The sequence below is a fragment of the Camelus dromedarius genome, chromosome 14, assembly GCF_036321535.1.
Source record: "Camelus dromedarius isolate mCamDro1 chromosome 14, mCamDro1.pat, whole genome shotgun sequence".
NCBI lineage: Eukaryota > Metazoa > Chordata > Mammalia > Artiodactyla > Camelidae > Camelus > Camelus dromedarius.
In genome coordinates, this window is record NC_087449.1 from 34,832,605 (window position 1) to 34,846,767 (window position 14,163).

The 14,163-nt window shown below is 42.8% G+C and overlaps 1 protein-coding gene across 2 annotated transcripts in view; it reads left to right on the forward strand.

The window, feature by feature from the left end:
- FAF1 (Fas associated factor 1) overlaps positions 1–13,936 on the forward strand; it is a 376,824-nt gene extending 362,888 nt beyond the window's left edge. For both annotated transcript variants that reach the window (XM_031465103.2, XM_010984732.3), the window contains exon 19: positions 13,677–13,936. In XM_031465103.2, coding sequence (XP_031320963.1) covers positions 13,677–13,760 — 84 coding nt within the window. In that variant the 3' untranslated portion in view covers positions 13,761–13,936. The remainder of the gene's footprint in view (positions 1–13,676) is intronic.
- The last annotated feature ends 227 nt before the right edge of the window (positions 13,937–14,163 follow it).

The following is a 14,163-nucleotide window of genomic DNA, read 5'->3' on the forward strand; positions in this document are numbered from 1 at the left end:
GACACAGAAGCTTAGAGAGCTTAAATTTCTCAAGGTTGCATAATAAATGTCAATACTAGTATTTGATTCCTAAAACCCAGGTCCTTTCCCTATAAAATGGAGTGACTACTCCTGATTATGTGTGGGTTTGCTGACGTATTTAAACCTTTCCAAAATTACTTACTTTGCCCGAGAACTTAATTTTATAAGGTGTTTATAAAGTACTGTACCATTCGAAATTGCTATATCAGAAATCAAATAAACTTCTGAAGGCTGTACATACAATCCAATCTGACTCCATCCAGCCATAAATAAAAAATCATTAGTTCTTTGCTCAGTATTCCAGGTGCTTCTGCAGACATGCTTTGCTCACTTAAAGTCTGTATAATAACCCCATTGTAAATACAAACAACGGCAAACGTGTATATGCGCAGATTAACCTCTTGTAGACACTCCTTGTAATTTTCAAAGCCAGTGCTGGAGTTCCATAGTGCATCAGCACATGCAGCAGCACGCCACATCCCCCCAGGCCTCACCGCCAGCCGTGCCGGCTCCAGCGCCAGCCGCAGCCCCAGCCCCATCCCCAGCCCCATCCCCAGCCCCAGCCCACTTCACCCCGACCACACCCTGCTCTTCACCCGCAACCAGGACCTCAGGGCTCCTGGTTTAGTGTCTGTGGCTGAATCCCAAACCTGAAGATTCTTTTGGTATTTCTCAGTTTACTTCACTTTCCTTCCTCTAGTTGTGTGAACAGGCCTTCCTCGTGCAGGCATTTGAGACTGTGAGAACTAGAAAAGACCCTTATTTTATAGATGAGAAAACCAAGATGTAGACAAAGAAAGTGATTTGATCAAGATCTCAAAAAAGCAAACACACCAAAAGCAGAAACGGTTGGCCCAAGTTTATGTAGTCACAAAATGAAGGTAAGATATACATTTTTTTAAAACAAAAAAACAATTATACTCATGAAGTCTAAAGTTATTTGAGATGGTGTCAAATTTATCTGAATGTTCCCTGGTTCAGTGCTTGGCACATACCAAACAACTAATACTGGCTTATTGTATATGAAAGTGTAAGTCAGTAAGATGATTAATTAAATCATAGGAACAGCTGTGCATATTAGCGTGCGACACGGAGGAAAGAGAACTATGGAGTTAGTTGACACACTAGGACTGAGTTAGGTGTTTACTTTCCTTGTGCTTCCCTGCTGCCCTCTTCCCTATCGTAGCCCTTTACTGTTCTGAATTCCTTGTACATCCTGCCCTAGACTCTACACTCCTCAGAGGCAGATGGTGCCGTGGTCACTGTTACATCCCAGTGCCTGGCACGCTTTCTGACATTTTCGTTCACACTCAGGAAAGAGGATTTGTCTAGTGAATAAATGAAAAGAAATAAAATAGTCCTACTCGTTCATGCATCTACTGTTTTGGTTTGGTTTTTGTGTTTCTCATCTCACTAGGCAGAAACTCATGGCTAAGTTATGGCATCCTCATGGTTGGAGATAGGCAATTATAGTGACATTCACCTTCACTATTCCTGGTTTCATTTTTCTCCCCTCCCTCCGCATCACACTTACACTCTCCTCTCCCCTCCCCCTCCTCCTTTTCTCCCTCTCTCCCCCTGCATAGTCATGGAAGTAGAACTTCAAAGTCTGGGAGGGAAGCATAGAGTCTCTGGAATTCAAGAGCCAGGAGTTACCCATCTGGTTAATTTTTCACATGTTTTTTAACAGCCAGTTGTCAGCCTCTCATTTTGACATCTCCAGCAGGACATTCGCAGAAGAATGTGATGTAGTAGGAAGGTCCTGAGCTGCGAGCCAGGCATCCTGGGGCAGAATTTTGACTCTTTCAGCCATTTGTTGTTTGATTTCAAGGAAGGTACATACTTCTCTGGGTCCTATTTTCCTCATCTGAAATATGAAGAGATTAAACTAAGTGCTTTCTTAGTCTTCTGTCAGCTCTGATGCCATGCAGTTCTATGATTAAATGATCTGGTTAAGATATAATACCTGCCCCATTGACAACTCTCTTCTGAAAACTAGAACAAAACCATTGGCTTCCCAGTCCGACTGGCTTTATTTAAAGTCATCTTCTCCCACTCCTTTTATATGAGAATGTCTCTGTCCCAGGCAGTTTATGGGGACTTAAGCTTTTATTTACTGTACCTGGCAGCTCCTGTAAGCTGGGGCTTTGACAATATTTCACATTTATTTATCTGAGCCAGAGCTTAGGATCAGGTGGCAGCTAGTCACTTAAGGTTATTCAGATGCATTGAAAATGTTGCTTAATAATTCAGAACCAGTTTTCTCTGTTTAGACTATTAAGATTTTTTAAATCCTTCTAATTAGCCAATTCCAACAGCAGTTTAGATAGACAGGGAAAAATCTGTCCCTTCTAAAAGGGCAAATGATGCAAACTTATTTTCAGTCCCTATGTCTATGCAGCAGGACTGACTGTGGCAGGAGCCAGAGAGAGTCCAGAGCCAACAGACTTGCTAGGATGACCTGCTGATGGTACCACTGCCAGGCTCTGCATGCTATAGGATTGAAACTATGGGAGAGAGTTCTGAGGATATGGCTTCTTTTGACTTTGGGTTAGTGGAGGCTCCAAGGAGGAGTGGGGAGCCTCCGTTCATTCACTCAGTGGGTCAGTCTTTCAGCAAACATTTATTTGAATTCATATTGTTTCTGGCAGTACACTAGGCCCTGGGGATAGATAGGCAGTAAGACCCCATTATATGCCCTCAGAATTCAACCTAACTAGAGAGACTCATAGACAATTGCAAAATAACATGAGAAACAGATCAGACAGATAACTCCATGTGAAACTGTAGCTGATGCTTTGACTGAGGTCCTCCAGAAATGGGTTGCCTTGCCTGGTCAAAGTATAGGAGTACAATTTAGCAAAGGACAAGGTTGGCATTGCCTATGCCTACTTCCCAGTTTAAACACTGACGTTGAGTCTGCCAGCTGACATTGCAGCCACCTTGTCTGAGAAGCCTAAGGTGAAGCAAAGATATTAGTTAAGCAAGTATGGATTGGCCACATGCAGGGCAGTGGAATAGTAATATGATGAAGAGACCACAGTGGATATTTATGGCCCCTGTGTCCCAGAAGCCATGGTCCGGTGAATAGGAGAAGATGCCACTTGAGAAAGAGATTAGTTTAGGCCCTGTCACTTAGGCCTGGTTGGGAGAAGTAGCAGTCGGCTGAACCTCGAAGGATGTGTAAGTTTTCAACAGGTGGAACTGGAGAGAAAGAACGTTCCAGTAGAGGAAACAACATAAGCAAAAGTTCAAGAAAGCGAAGACATAATTGGGAAATAGCAAATTGTAATCTGCTAGAACATAATGTCTGTGAGGGGATAGTATTTAGAGATCAAAATAGTAAAGAATGTTGGGGCCAAGCCACTACCACCCTGTCAAAAAGCTTAGGCCTAGATTTTACTTATTTAGTGTATTTTTTTCAAGAGAAAATAGAATAAACATCTATTTTCACCACTTACTCCTAAAATGTTGTTTTAAAAGTTTTGCTCTGTATTTTTCAATGTTCCATGATGTACATTGTCTTGTTTGGTCATTTATTCAACAAGCATTTATTGAGAGCATATAATGCACCAGGCTCTTTGCTGGATGCTGGGATATAGAAACAGATACCAGTCCTGTCTTTTAAGTTCCTCAGTCTTATCCAGAAGACATTTGGGTAAAGTACAGTTGAAGACAAGCAATGATGATGCTCATAGCAGGCCTGTATCGATGCATCAGGTGTCAGCATCCTTGTTTATTAAACAGGGAAACTTTGGAGGAGGAAGAGTGACTTGTTCAAGATCACACAGGTGGTCAGGAGCAGTATGCTGGGGTTAGAGCCGGGTTTGCAGTCACCCAGAGGGTGTTTGTTCCTTCCTCTCCTCTACTCTGAGGCCAGACCCTCTGTGGACGTTGGGGCTGAACGTGAAGAAACGTCTGGCCGGGTAGAGCACGTATCTCCAGCCACCTTCAAGTGCCACTTCTTAGCACCTTGTCTCCTGTGTTCTTTTGTTTCTCAGCATGATACTTTTCCTTAAATCCAGGAGAGAGTCTGGGAGTTTCTGGCATAAGTGTGGTATTGTACAGGCACCCACTGGACCAGCCTTCAAAGAAAACACCTGTGCTGTTCATGATTCTTGCCTTCCAGTTTCATTAGCTTTAGGCAGATGAAATGTAATATCAAAATAGCTCAGAGAGAGCCTTGGTAACATTTAAGATATTGAACGTGCTGCATCTGGTAACTAGAAAATTTAATGATCTCCTGCTGTTTTGGTAATTGGATAAGTAAATACATCAGAATAAATCACACCAGCAAGTCTTTTGTATGTCGTTAGGGACTCAACTCTTTTAACTCCTGTTCAAAGCTCCAGCTCTTGAGCAGTGTTTGCGTGCAGAGTTACGCAGACACCGGCTCATATGGCCCTGCTTGAGTATTAGAATGCATTCAGAATATTCGCTTTCTCCTTAGCCACTCTGCCTGAAGAGCGCCTCTAGTATGCCATTCCAGATTTCTCTGAAACCAGGGAGAAAAGGGGTTTTTTTTGTTTTGTTGTTGTTGTTGTTGTTGTTTTCAGAAGCTTAAACTAAACCTAGTAAGACATTTGAGCCCTTCACAGTCTATCTCCAAACTGTCTTTCTGGCCCTGTCTTCCACTGTAGGCAGGCTGTGAGCCTTGCCAGAAACACCACCCATTTACAAATTGGGAAAATGAGGCCAAAGCAGAGGAGGACTATCCTGGTGTAGTAAGGAATCATGTAAGAATTTTAAGTAGGAGTGAGAGAGGGTCCAATATTTTGTTCAACTCTCTTGACTGGCAGGAGAGACTCTGAGAGAAATAGTCTAATAGAGCTTATTAGGTGTTGGATGGTGTTGTCATGAGCTCACAGATGAGAAATGTGGGTCTTTGGGAGGTTAAATGATTTGCTCAAGAGCATTCATACAGAACCAAGACTCAAAACCCACCAGAACTTTTTCTTACTGCTTCTCTAATGAGCACTTAATCTACGTCTACTGGTGAAACTCTGGGGCAAACAATTATCAGGGTTTCTCAGAGGGTTTTTAAGCTGAAGTAGCAGGTCTGAATCTAACCAGTTAACAGGTTTCTCTCCTTTCTTTTGTCTCTTAGCACCCTGTTCCAAACACAGTGGTTAGTGTTGTGGATCAGTCTTTTATCAGAGGCATCCTAGGAGCCTTTTATACAAGAGCCTGGCTGCCTTCCATGATATCAGTCTCTGAAAGTGAGACATGTCCACTAGATCAGTGCTTCCCAGCTTTTTTCAAATCATCACACACATTGAAAATATTTGTGTGCCTCATTGGGATTATCATACCAGGTTGCTCATGCTCAAAGGCAACCCAGTGATAATGATTCTGGCCGCCTTAAGGGATGAGACTGGTATCTTGATACACCTGTAACCTGGCACACCACTGGGGCTGATCCACACTAGATTTCTCTTGCCACACTCCAGAATCCTCATTCATGAATTTGCCTGCCCCCTGTTTATTAAGCTTTCAGAAACAGCTCACAAACCACTCTGTGAAGCAGTACTTCCTTTTAGTTATTTGAAATTGTGTCTTCCAGAGCCCAAAAAGGACTGGACTAATCTTAGGCTTCACAGGATGAGGAGACATGCCTGTTCTCATTCTTTTTATGCTTTTTATATTCTTTTTTATGCTCTTTATTCTTTTCGTGCTTTTTACGTTCATTCTGCAGACTTGAATTTTCTTGTGTTTCTAGACTAAGGAGGCTTTCCCCTCCCGCCCTACCCTGCCCCTCCTGATGGAAGCCCCTCTACTCCCTCTGGGCCTTCACCCCTAACATTGTTTAATGGTATAGTGAGCAAAGCCACCATTAAGGATACCAATGCAAGGATGGTTTGATGCTTAGGGTCTCCCTGACAATGTGCCAAGATTGAGGCCATTGTGACATTAGTAACACTTGAGAATTGGTATCCTCATTAAGCAGCCCGTCTAAAGGCACAGGCTGGGAATGAAGAATCCAGATTCGGTCCCAGATCGGCCATGAATGCTGAGTAACCTTGGGTAAGTTCTTTCCACTCACTGGGCTTTTCTTTCCCCATCTGCTTACAGAGATGACCTCTAAAAACAATCACTAGGTCTATGATAATTGAAGAGCTAGATGAATGAAATTCGCCTGAGGTAGTAATATACTCTATTATGGGGAGATACATGCTTCAGTTACTTGAAGGGAAAAGTCCTTCCAAGCAAGAGACTTAGAGTAAATAGTCCAGTGTGTGACTACAATACTGAAATTGTCTAGTGTGGTAGTTAAGAAAACAGACTTTGGAGCCAGATCTAGTTTGAAATCCTTGCTGTCACTTCCCACCTGTGCAATCTTGAGCAAGTTATATAATCTCTGTGAACTTCTATTCCTCGTTTTTTAAGTGGAGGTGATGGTACCTCCCTCATAGGATTGTATACCACTTGCAGGGTATTAGGAACAGTTAGCACTTAGGAAGCTCCCAATAAATGTTAACTGTTGTTATCATTATTATAACATGTTAAAGAACAGATGGGGCAGCCTACCAGATACAGTTTTCTTCCCTTTGTCACCTTAGTTTTCTCTCCCTTTAAATTTTCTTTCATTCTCCATTCTTTCTACCAAAAAAAGTCGGGGAAAGAAAATGTCCTGTGCTTTGCAGCTGCAGAAGCCCACCCAGCCTCCCTCTCTAGCACCCCAGTTGTTCTACCAAAGTTTAATAATGGAAAGAAGAGCATCTGTCACTGTTTCCTGGAAACCCGTGCCCCAGTGCCACTTCTTTCCTGTGATCCAATGAGACAGATGATCCAGAAACTGCAGTATTAATAAGTAATGGAGTAGTCCCATAATGGGACCCTTCCAGGTTGTAAGTTCTTCAGGGGGTTGCATTACCACCTGCAGCAAATGTAGAGAAGTTGCTAGGAGCTACAGCTGGCATTGTTGTAGACGATGATGATGATAATGTTGATTATCAATCCCTTATGTTGCAAAAGACTTCGCAGTTACCAAAGCTTTTCACACCTGATCAGCACCTGACCAGCAGATCAGCTCTTAAGTTCTGCCTCTGATATTTTGCAGGTGTAACTGCTCTCTTTAGGGATTCCCAGCTCTTCAAAAAGTGTTTAAAGAAAATGGACAATTAGCTATTAGGACCAAGTTGACAGTAACAAAAAATATCCTGTGTTCCTGTGGAAACAACAGAGCCTGTGCCACAACAGGAACATGGGCCAGGACAGTTGCAGGATGCCTGCTTTCCTTCTGTCCCAGGGAAAGCCAGTTAGTCGTATTAACTGTCCCCTGTTTAGAAGTCGGATCAGAGGTGAAGAAGCAATGGAGGACAATTGGATACAGGCTGGAAGCTCACAAACCTGGGTGCAAATTCTGGCCTTATCTTTCCTACCTATTAATCTAAATGAGAATAAATAGGAGTACTTATCTCTTAGGACAGTTGTGACCATTTAATTAGATAATATATAGAACAACTGGTATAGTGCCTGGCACTTATCAAATGGCAAATAAGTGGTAACTTTTGGTATCAATGACATTAATAATTATTTTTTAAGCTTGTGATATTTAATATGCATGTTTTCTAATAAAGTAACAGAATAGGTTACTCACAGCATGTCAGAAAGATTATTCTCACAAATTCAAAGTAAATGCTAACTTTGAACAAAACCAAGGGGAGATATATTTAGCTTCACTATAATATGGGAATTTACATATGCAGCCTCAGAGAGAAGGAGCTCAGAATTTGAAGTGAGAAGAGGTGAGCCCCACCAGTTTCTAGTTGTAGGACCATGTGTCAGTAATGTCCCTATTTGAGCTTTGGTGTTCTCATCCACAGAAATGAGGATGAATCAGTCCAGTCTCTTAGGTTAGCTCTAAGGTTTAGACAATATGTGTGAAAGTACTTTGAGAGCTTGTTAGTACTGAATAATATTCCATTGTCTGGATATACGAGTTTATCTATCCATTCACCTACTGCAGGACATCTTGGTTACTTCCAAGTTGTGGCAGTTTTGAATAAAGGTGCTTATTAAACATCTGTGTGCAGGTTTTGGTGTGGACCTTAAGTTTTCAGCTTCAATACCAAGGCATGTGATTACTGAATTATACAGTAAGAATATGACTAATTTGGTAATAAACCACAAATCTTTTTCCCAAAGTGGCTATGCCATTTTGCATTCCCACTAGCAATGGATGAGTGTCCATTGCTCCACATCCTCGTCAGCATTTGGTGGTGTCAGTGTTCTGGACTTTGGCCATTCTGATCGGTGTGTGGCGGTATCTCATTGTTCTAATTTACATTTCCCTGATGGCATGTGATGTGGAGGAGCATCTTTTCATGTGTTTATTTGCCATCTGTAGATCTTTAATAAAGTGTCTTTAAGGTCTTTGGCCCATTTTTTAAATTGGGTTGTTTGTTTTCTTATTGTTGAGTTTTAAGAGTTCTTTGTATATTTTGGATAATAGCTCTTTATCAGTTGTGTCTTTTACAAATATTTCCCCCCAGACTGTAGCTTGTCTTCTCATTGTCATGACAGTGTCTTCTGCAAAGTTTTTAATTTTAATGAGGTTTAGCTTATCAATTATTTCTGTCATGAATTGTGCTTTTGGTGTCATATCCAAAAAGCCATCACCATACCCAAGGTCATCTAGGTTTTCTCCTATGTTATCTTCTAGGAATTATATAGATTTGTGTTTTACATTTAAGTCTGTGATCCATTTTGAGTTAGTTTTTGTGAAGGATGTAAGGTCTGTGCATCTGGATTCATTTTTTTGCATGCAGATACTCAGTTCCAGCACCAGTTGTTGCACCTGGCATTTTTTCTAAACGTGAAAATAGATCCAGACTTTCCTTTATTCAGTTTCAAAATAAAAGTATTACTTTAGCAAAATTAAATAAAATTAAAAGGATGGATAATAATACTGACCCTACAAGATTGTGTAAATATCTTGAAAACTATAAAGTACTATTCATATATTGCTGCTACTGTTTTTAGTATTACTCAGCTCCTGCCCTCACATAGCTCCCAGCCTAGTAGTAGTTAATGCTCAGTTTTTTTTTTTAAGTGAGAAGCAGAATAGTATGACTAGAAAGAACCCCAAAACAGAAGTCAGAAACTTGGGTAGAGTACTGCATCTGCACCTTCTTAACTGTGTGGCCTTGAACAAGTCACCTGACCTCTCTGAGCCTTAGGTTGCCCACTTGTGAAATGAAGGGGTTTGACTACTTGACATTTAAGAGGCTTTCCCACCCTAACATTCTGGGAACCTACTCAGTGTGGCCGAGGATGAGAATCTGTCACATTAATTAACATTTTTCTCAGCAGCAATGTTACACTTTTTCAGGAAAAAAAAATACTGAAGCCCACAGAAATAATAGAAATATGATGGACATGAAAGTTCAAACTGCTGGGAAAAGTGACCTAGAAAAGAATAACTCTCTTTGGCAGAGAACATGTCCCATTTTTGCTAACATAAACAAATTTCACAAAGCCGATTTGCTAAAATATTAATTTAATGAGAAAATATATCCATTCAAGTTTCCTAAGTATAATGAATAACATGTCAAGGAGGTTGATTTTCCTTTTCTAACATAAGCAAAATCAGGCCACACCTTTTATCTGAGAATGCCCCTCCTCTCCGGGGAGTCCCAAAGGGTGGTTTTCTCTGTCGATTTAGAAAGTCAGTAATTCAGTAAAATCCCAAGTAAATGGCAGAACATAAGCTCAGATTGTGTTTTTGTATTCGTATTTTATAAACATTTCAGGATTTTTTCCTTGACCCTTGACTTTTTGCTATTCTTGAAGTGAGGATCTTATATCCTGGAAGCTTGGTTAGAAACAACCTCAGGGTCATCTCATCCAGCTTCTTTCTCTGTGTGGACTCTACTCTTCGCAGCACCTCTGAGAGAGCGGTTCAGTAGTTAAACATACGGATTCCAAAGCTACATTGCCATGATTCACATTCTGGCTCTGCCCTTAACAACTTTGAGACCTTGAGCAAATTACTTAATCTATTCCACGGCTCAGTTTCCTCATCTATAAAATAAGAATAATCATCATACCTATGTCAGAGGGTTATTATGAAAATTAAATTATTTTATCAATGTTAAATGATTGGAATATGCCTGATACAAAGTAAATGCTCGATAAATGTTAGCTAGTATCATCATCTTCTCCTCCTCCTCCTCCCCCTCCCCCTCCCCCCCTCCCTGTTTGAATGCTTCTAAGGAAAGCAGAGAGTGCAGTCACCGCTCTTCATGACCTTTGGATCTTTCTCAGCAGTAAATTGAAAACAGTACTATACCATTCGCAGTTGGTTGAATGTTGAATGCGGAACTCCACATACAGAGGGACCACGTATATGCAGGGCCGACTATGAGTTATATGCGATTTTCAACTGCTTGGAGGGTTTGCTCCCCTAAACCCGACGTTGTCCAAGGGTCAGCTGTAATTGAGATTGCTGCTATGATGGTGATGGTGGTGGTGAACAAAAAGAAATAAAGGACAGAAGGAAAAGGAAGAAAAGTTAAAAGAAAGAGAAGCAGTAGTAGCCACACCAGCAGCTGCTTCTCTGTCAAAACATTCTTTCTGACCAGCTGAGTTCTGCTTCCCTACGATTTTACCTGACCAGTCCCAGCTCTACCCTCTGGAGCTGCAGAGAACACATCTGTTCTGTCTACCTGTCCTACTTGCCAGCCCTTCAGCTATTCAAAAAGAGCTGACAGAGCCCCCTCCCTGCCTCTACAGCAACAGTACCCTCTCTCAGGGAGATGTATCCCGTTCTTCAGATGTTTCTTAGAGAACATGGTTTTTAGGCTCCTCCCTACCAGGAGGTCCCTCCTGGCATACTTCCCATCCTTCCTGAGTGGGGTCCAGAGCACTGCAGGATGGTTTCACAATCTGGCCACTTTCTTGCTGGGGAAAAGCATGGTGTCCTACATCTCCCCTAGGTTCGCTACAGTCTCTCTCTCTACTCTGGGTAGATGAGAATGGAAACAAGGATTGTCCTTGTTCACTTTAAATTTCGGTCTGAAATGACCTTCAAAGCAAAAAATTGCTTGTGATGTGGGGCACCGGCGGAAGAAGCCCTGACAACAGCCATGTTTGGTGTGAAGCAGTCCATTGGTGGCACAGCCCCACTGGAGCTGTAGAAGGGCACCTCCAGATACTGGGGCATTACACTAGCAGGGACTGGGAGCACTTCTGGGCAGCCTATTGCAGACCTGGGCTCTAGGAGACTTTGGGGAAGGAGCTCCAGCTTTGAAGTTAGACCAGGGCCCCTACCCAGAGCAATGCCCCAATCAGTAATGGCTGTACCAGCTGAGCTGAGCACTTACTGGCTCAGTCTCTGTACCAGGATCTTCACCAGCATTATTCCATTTAACTAGCACAACAACCTATTAAGCAGAAACTGATTATTCCCATCATGCAGGTGGGAAGACTGAGGCTTTCAGGTTGCATGACTGCTTCAAGGTAATATAGATAGTAAGTGACAGAGCTGGAGATTAAATCTAAGTTTACTTCACTCTTTGTAACTATTATCCAGTACAGATAGACCCTCACTGACTATGTGGCTTTAAACAAGTGGCAACCATCTTGAGCCTCAGTTTTTGTCATCTCTACCTTACTTTGCATGGTTGTTTAGGGATTAAATGAGATAATATATTTAATGTGCCTGGCATGTAATAGATGTTCAAGAAATTTTAATTTTCTCCTTCTCAAGTCCCAGCTCTCCACTAAATGTAACTGGAGAAAATCACTTAACTTTTCTCAGACACAATTTCCTCATGTGAAAACTGGGTGTGTTTTCCAGACCTTTCATACTGACAACATGGGCCCAAGGCCTCTTTGGCTTCCGAGCGTTTCTTTCCACCAGTATGCACGGCTCTGGCACTGTTATGATTTTGGTTTCTCCCAGCAAACATCATATTTACAAATCACAAATAACAAAGTAGAAAATGCTGGAAAAGCTCTGGCATGTTAATTAAGAACAATAGCGGAAGCAGCTGGGCAGAAAATGCCAACAAGTCAGAAGCAGAGGCAGCATAGCTCTGTTTGTTGACAGAAGCCAGCACAGTGTTGTACGTTAATTGGGGAAGTGGGTAAACATTTGCCAGCAGCTCGCCCCCTCCCACCGGTGCATTGGAAGACAGCAGGCTCAGCCCTCCCCACCACCTTGCCTGCCCATCTGCCCAGAGCCCAAGACACGCCAGTAGAGTGGCCTTGCTCTGGATTCCTTATAAGCAGAGAGGATTCTGGAGGCGGATGTGTCTCTTTAATGACCCTCCTGGGCATACCAGGTTCCATCTGGATACAGTCAAACGTAGTATACCTCCTTCAGCTCGCCAGCCTGCCCGCCAGCCTCCCCGCCAGCCTCCCGGTGACACATGGGCCCCCAGGGTGCCCCTCCCCCTCAGCTTGGAGAAGACAGCGGAACTATCTCATTAGGTGTGGCTTGAGTTGAGCAGAGGACAGGACTGCCTGTCTCAAGTGCTGGAGTCTCTGCCCACAGGTCCAGCACTCCTGTGCGTGCCTGACAGAACACACTGCCTGGCCTCCCATGTACCCTCATCCATTTATCTGTGTGTCCGTCCATCCTTACAGTTGCTCACATACGCGGCAGCTGCCATTGAACACCTGCTCTGTGCCAGACACTGTGCTAATTGTATTTTTTTTTCTCACTTAATCCTCACATCAGTCCTACAAGGTTGATACTAACTCTGAAGCCACAAAGCTAATAGCTAGCACAGCTGTGGTTGTAACCAGAATCTTTGGCCTATTGTCCTTTCTACTAAACCAGTATTTCTCAGCTTTTTAAAATTCATGTTCCCTTTGGGATATTTTTGGGCTTTTTCTCCCACTCTCAGTTTCAGAAAACCTCTACATCACATCCTTGCCCCAACCTAGGAGGCCATAAACTTAATTTAGTTTCCCTATATGATTAACATATCCCAACTGAGCCAAGATTTTGTCTAGCTTTATTCTCTATAGTTCATATTATAGAATAAATCATTTTTAATCTCTAAAATATAAAGTCATATTATGACATTGACTCATTTTTTGGGAACTAAATATCCCCACCACCACCACCTGCAAGGAGATTGTGGTATGCCTCCCGAGGGAGCCTCTCCTCGGATCATCTCTGGGCACAGCAGGCTGGGCACTCTGCAGTTTAGTCCAGGTAGGTTCAGTGGAAGATCAGCCCTAAAGGCTTACCTCTTTCCCACCAAGCTGGAAGGCCTTGTCTGCTGTTAGCAGTTAACCAAGCACAGGTCCCCAGGAATGCCAGTCATTTCATTAACCAGCACCCTTTCCTAAGGGCCGCCTGCTCTGCTGGCCAAGCTGAGCTGTGCAGGAAGCAAGGGCCCTCCACCTGCCCTGGAAGAGGTCAGTCTCTTCATTCTGTGCCCTGAGGTCCAGTGCTAGTTCTTCCACTAAACTGTGAGACTTGACCTCTCTGAGCCCTGGCTTCCTCGGTTATGAAATGGGGATAACAACACACCTACCTCAGAGGGTTATTTTGCGGCTCAAATGAGATAATAGATGTGAAAATGCTTATGCCAGTGTATAGTAAGCTCAAAATCTGGGTGTGGGGTAGGATCTGTGCCACAAGAGAAAATAGTGCTTCTTCTGGTCTTTTGAGTATATGTTTTCTTTCTTTTTAGGTAACCCAGCTGGACCCAAATAAATCATTATTGGAGGTAAAGTTGTTCCCTCAAGAAACCCTTTTCCTTGAAGCAAAAGAGTAAACACAGCCCAGCGGTGGAACCAGCCATTCCTTGACAAGCCAGAGGCCTGCATCAAGAGAAGGGCTCCTCGCCAACCCACCTACACGCTCGTCTCACTCAAGTCAGTGTCACACTTCTGCCTCTTGCAAGATTGCTGGAAAAAAGTAATAATAAACATAGCTACTTAAAATTTCCCATCCACGAGTATATGTTCCCAGCCCTCATTGTAGAGAATTACCACGCTGCCACCCTCCCTTACCCCTCTCAGCTCGCCCTCATTCCATGACTAATGCACTGTTACATGGGAGTGATCATAAAGTAGGAGTTTGACCTCTCCAGTGCCCATCTTCTCCCCACAGTGTCTGGGACAGCTCTGTCTGACCCGTGACACCAGGCTGCTGTGTGTTTGAGGTGTCTCATTGAG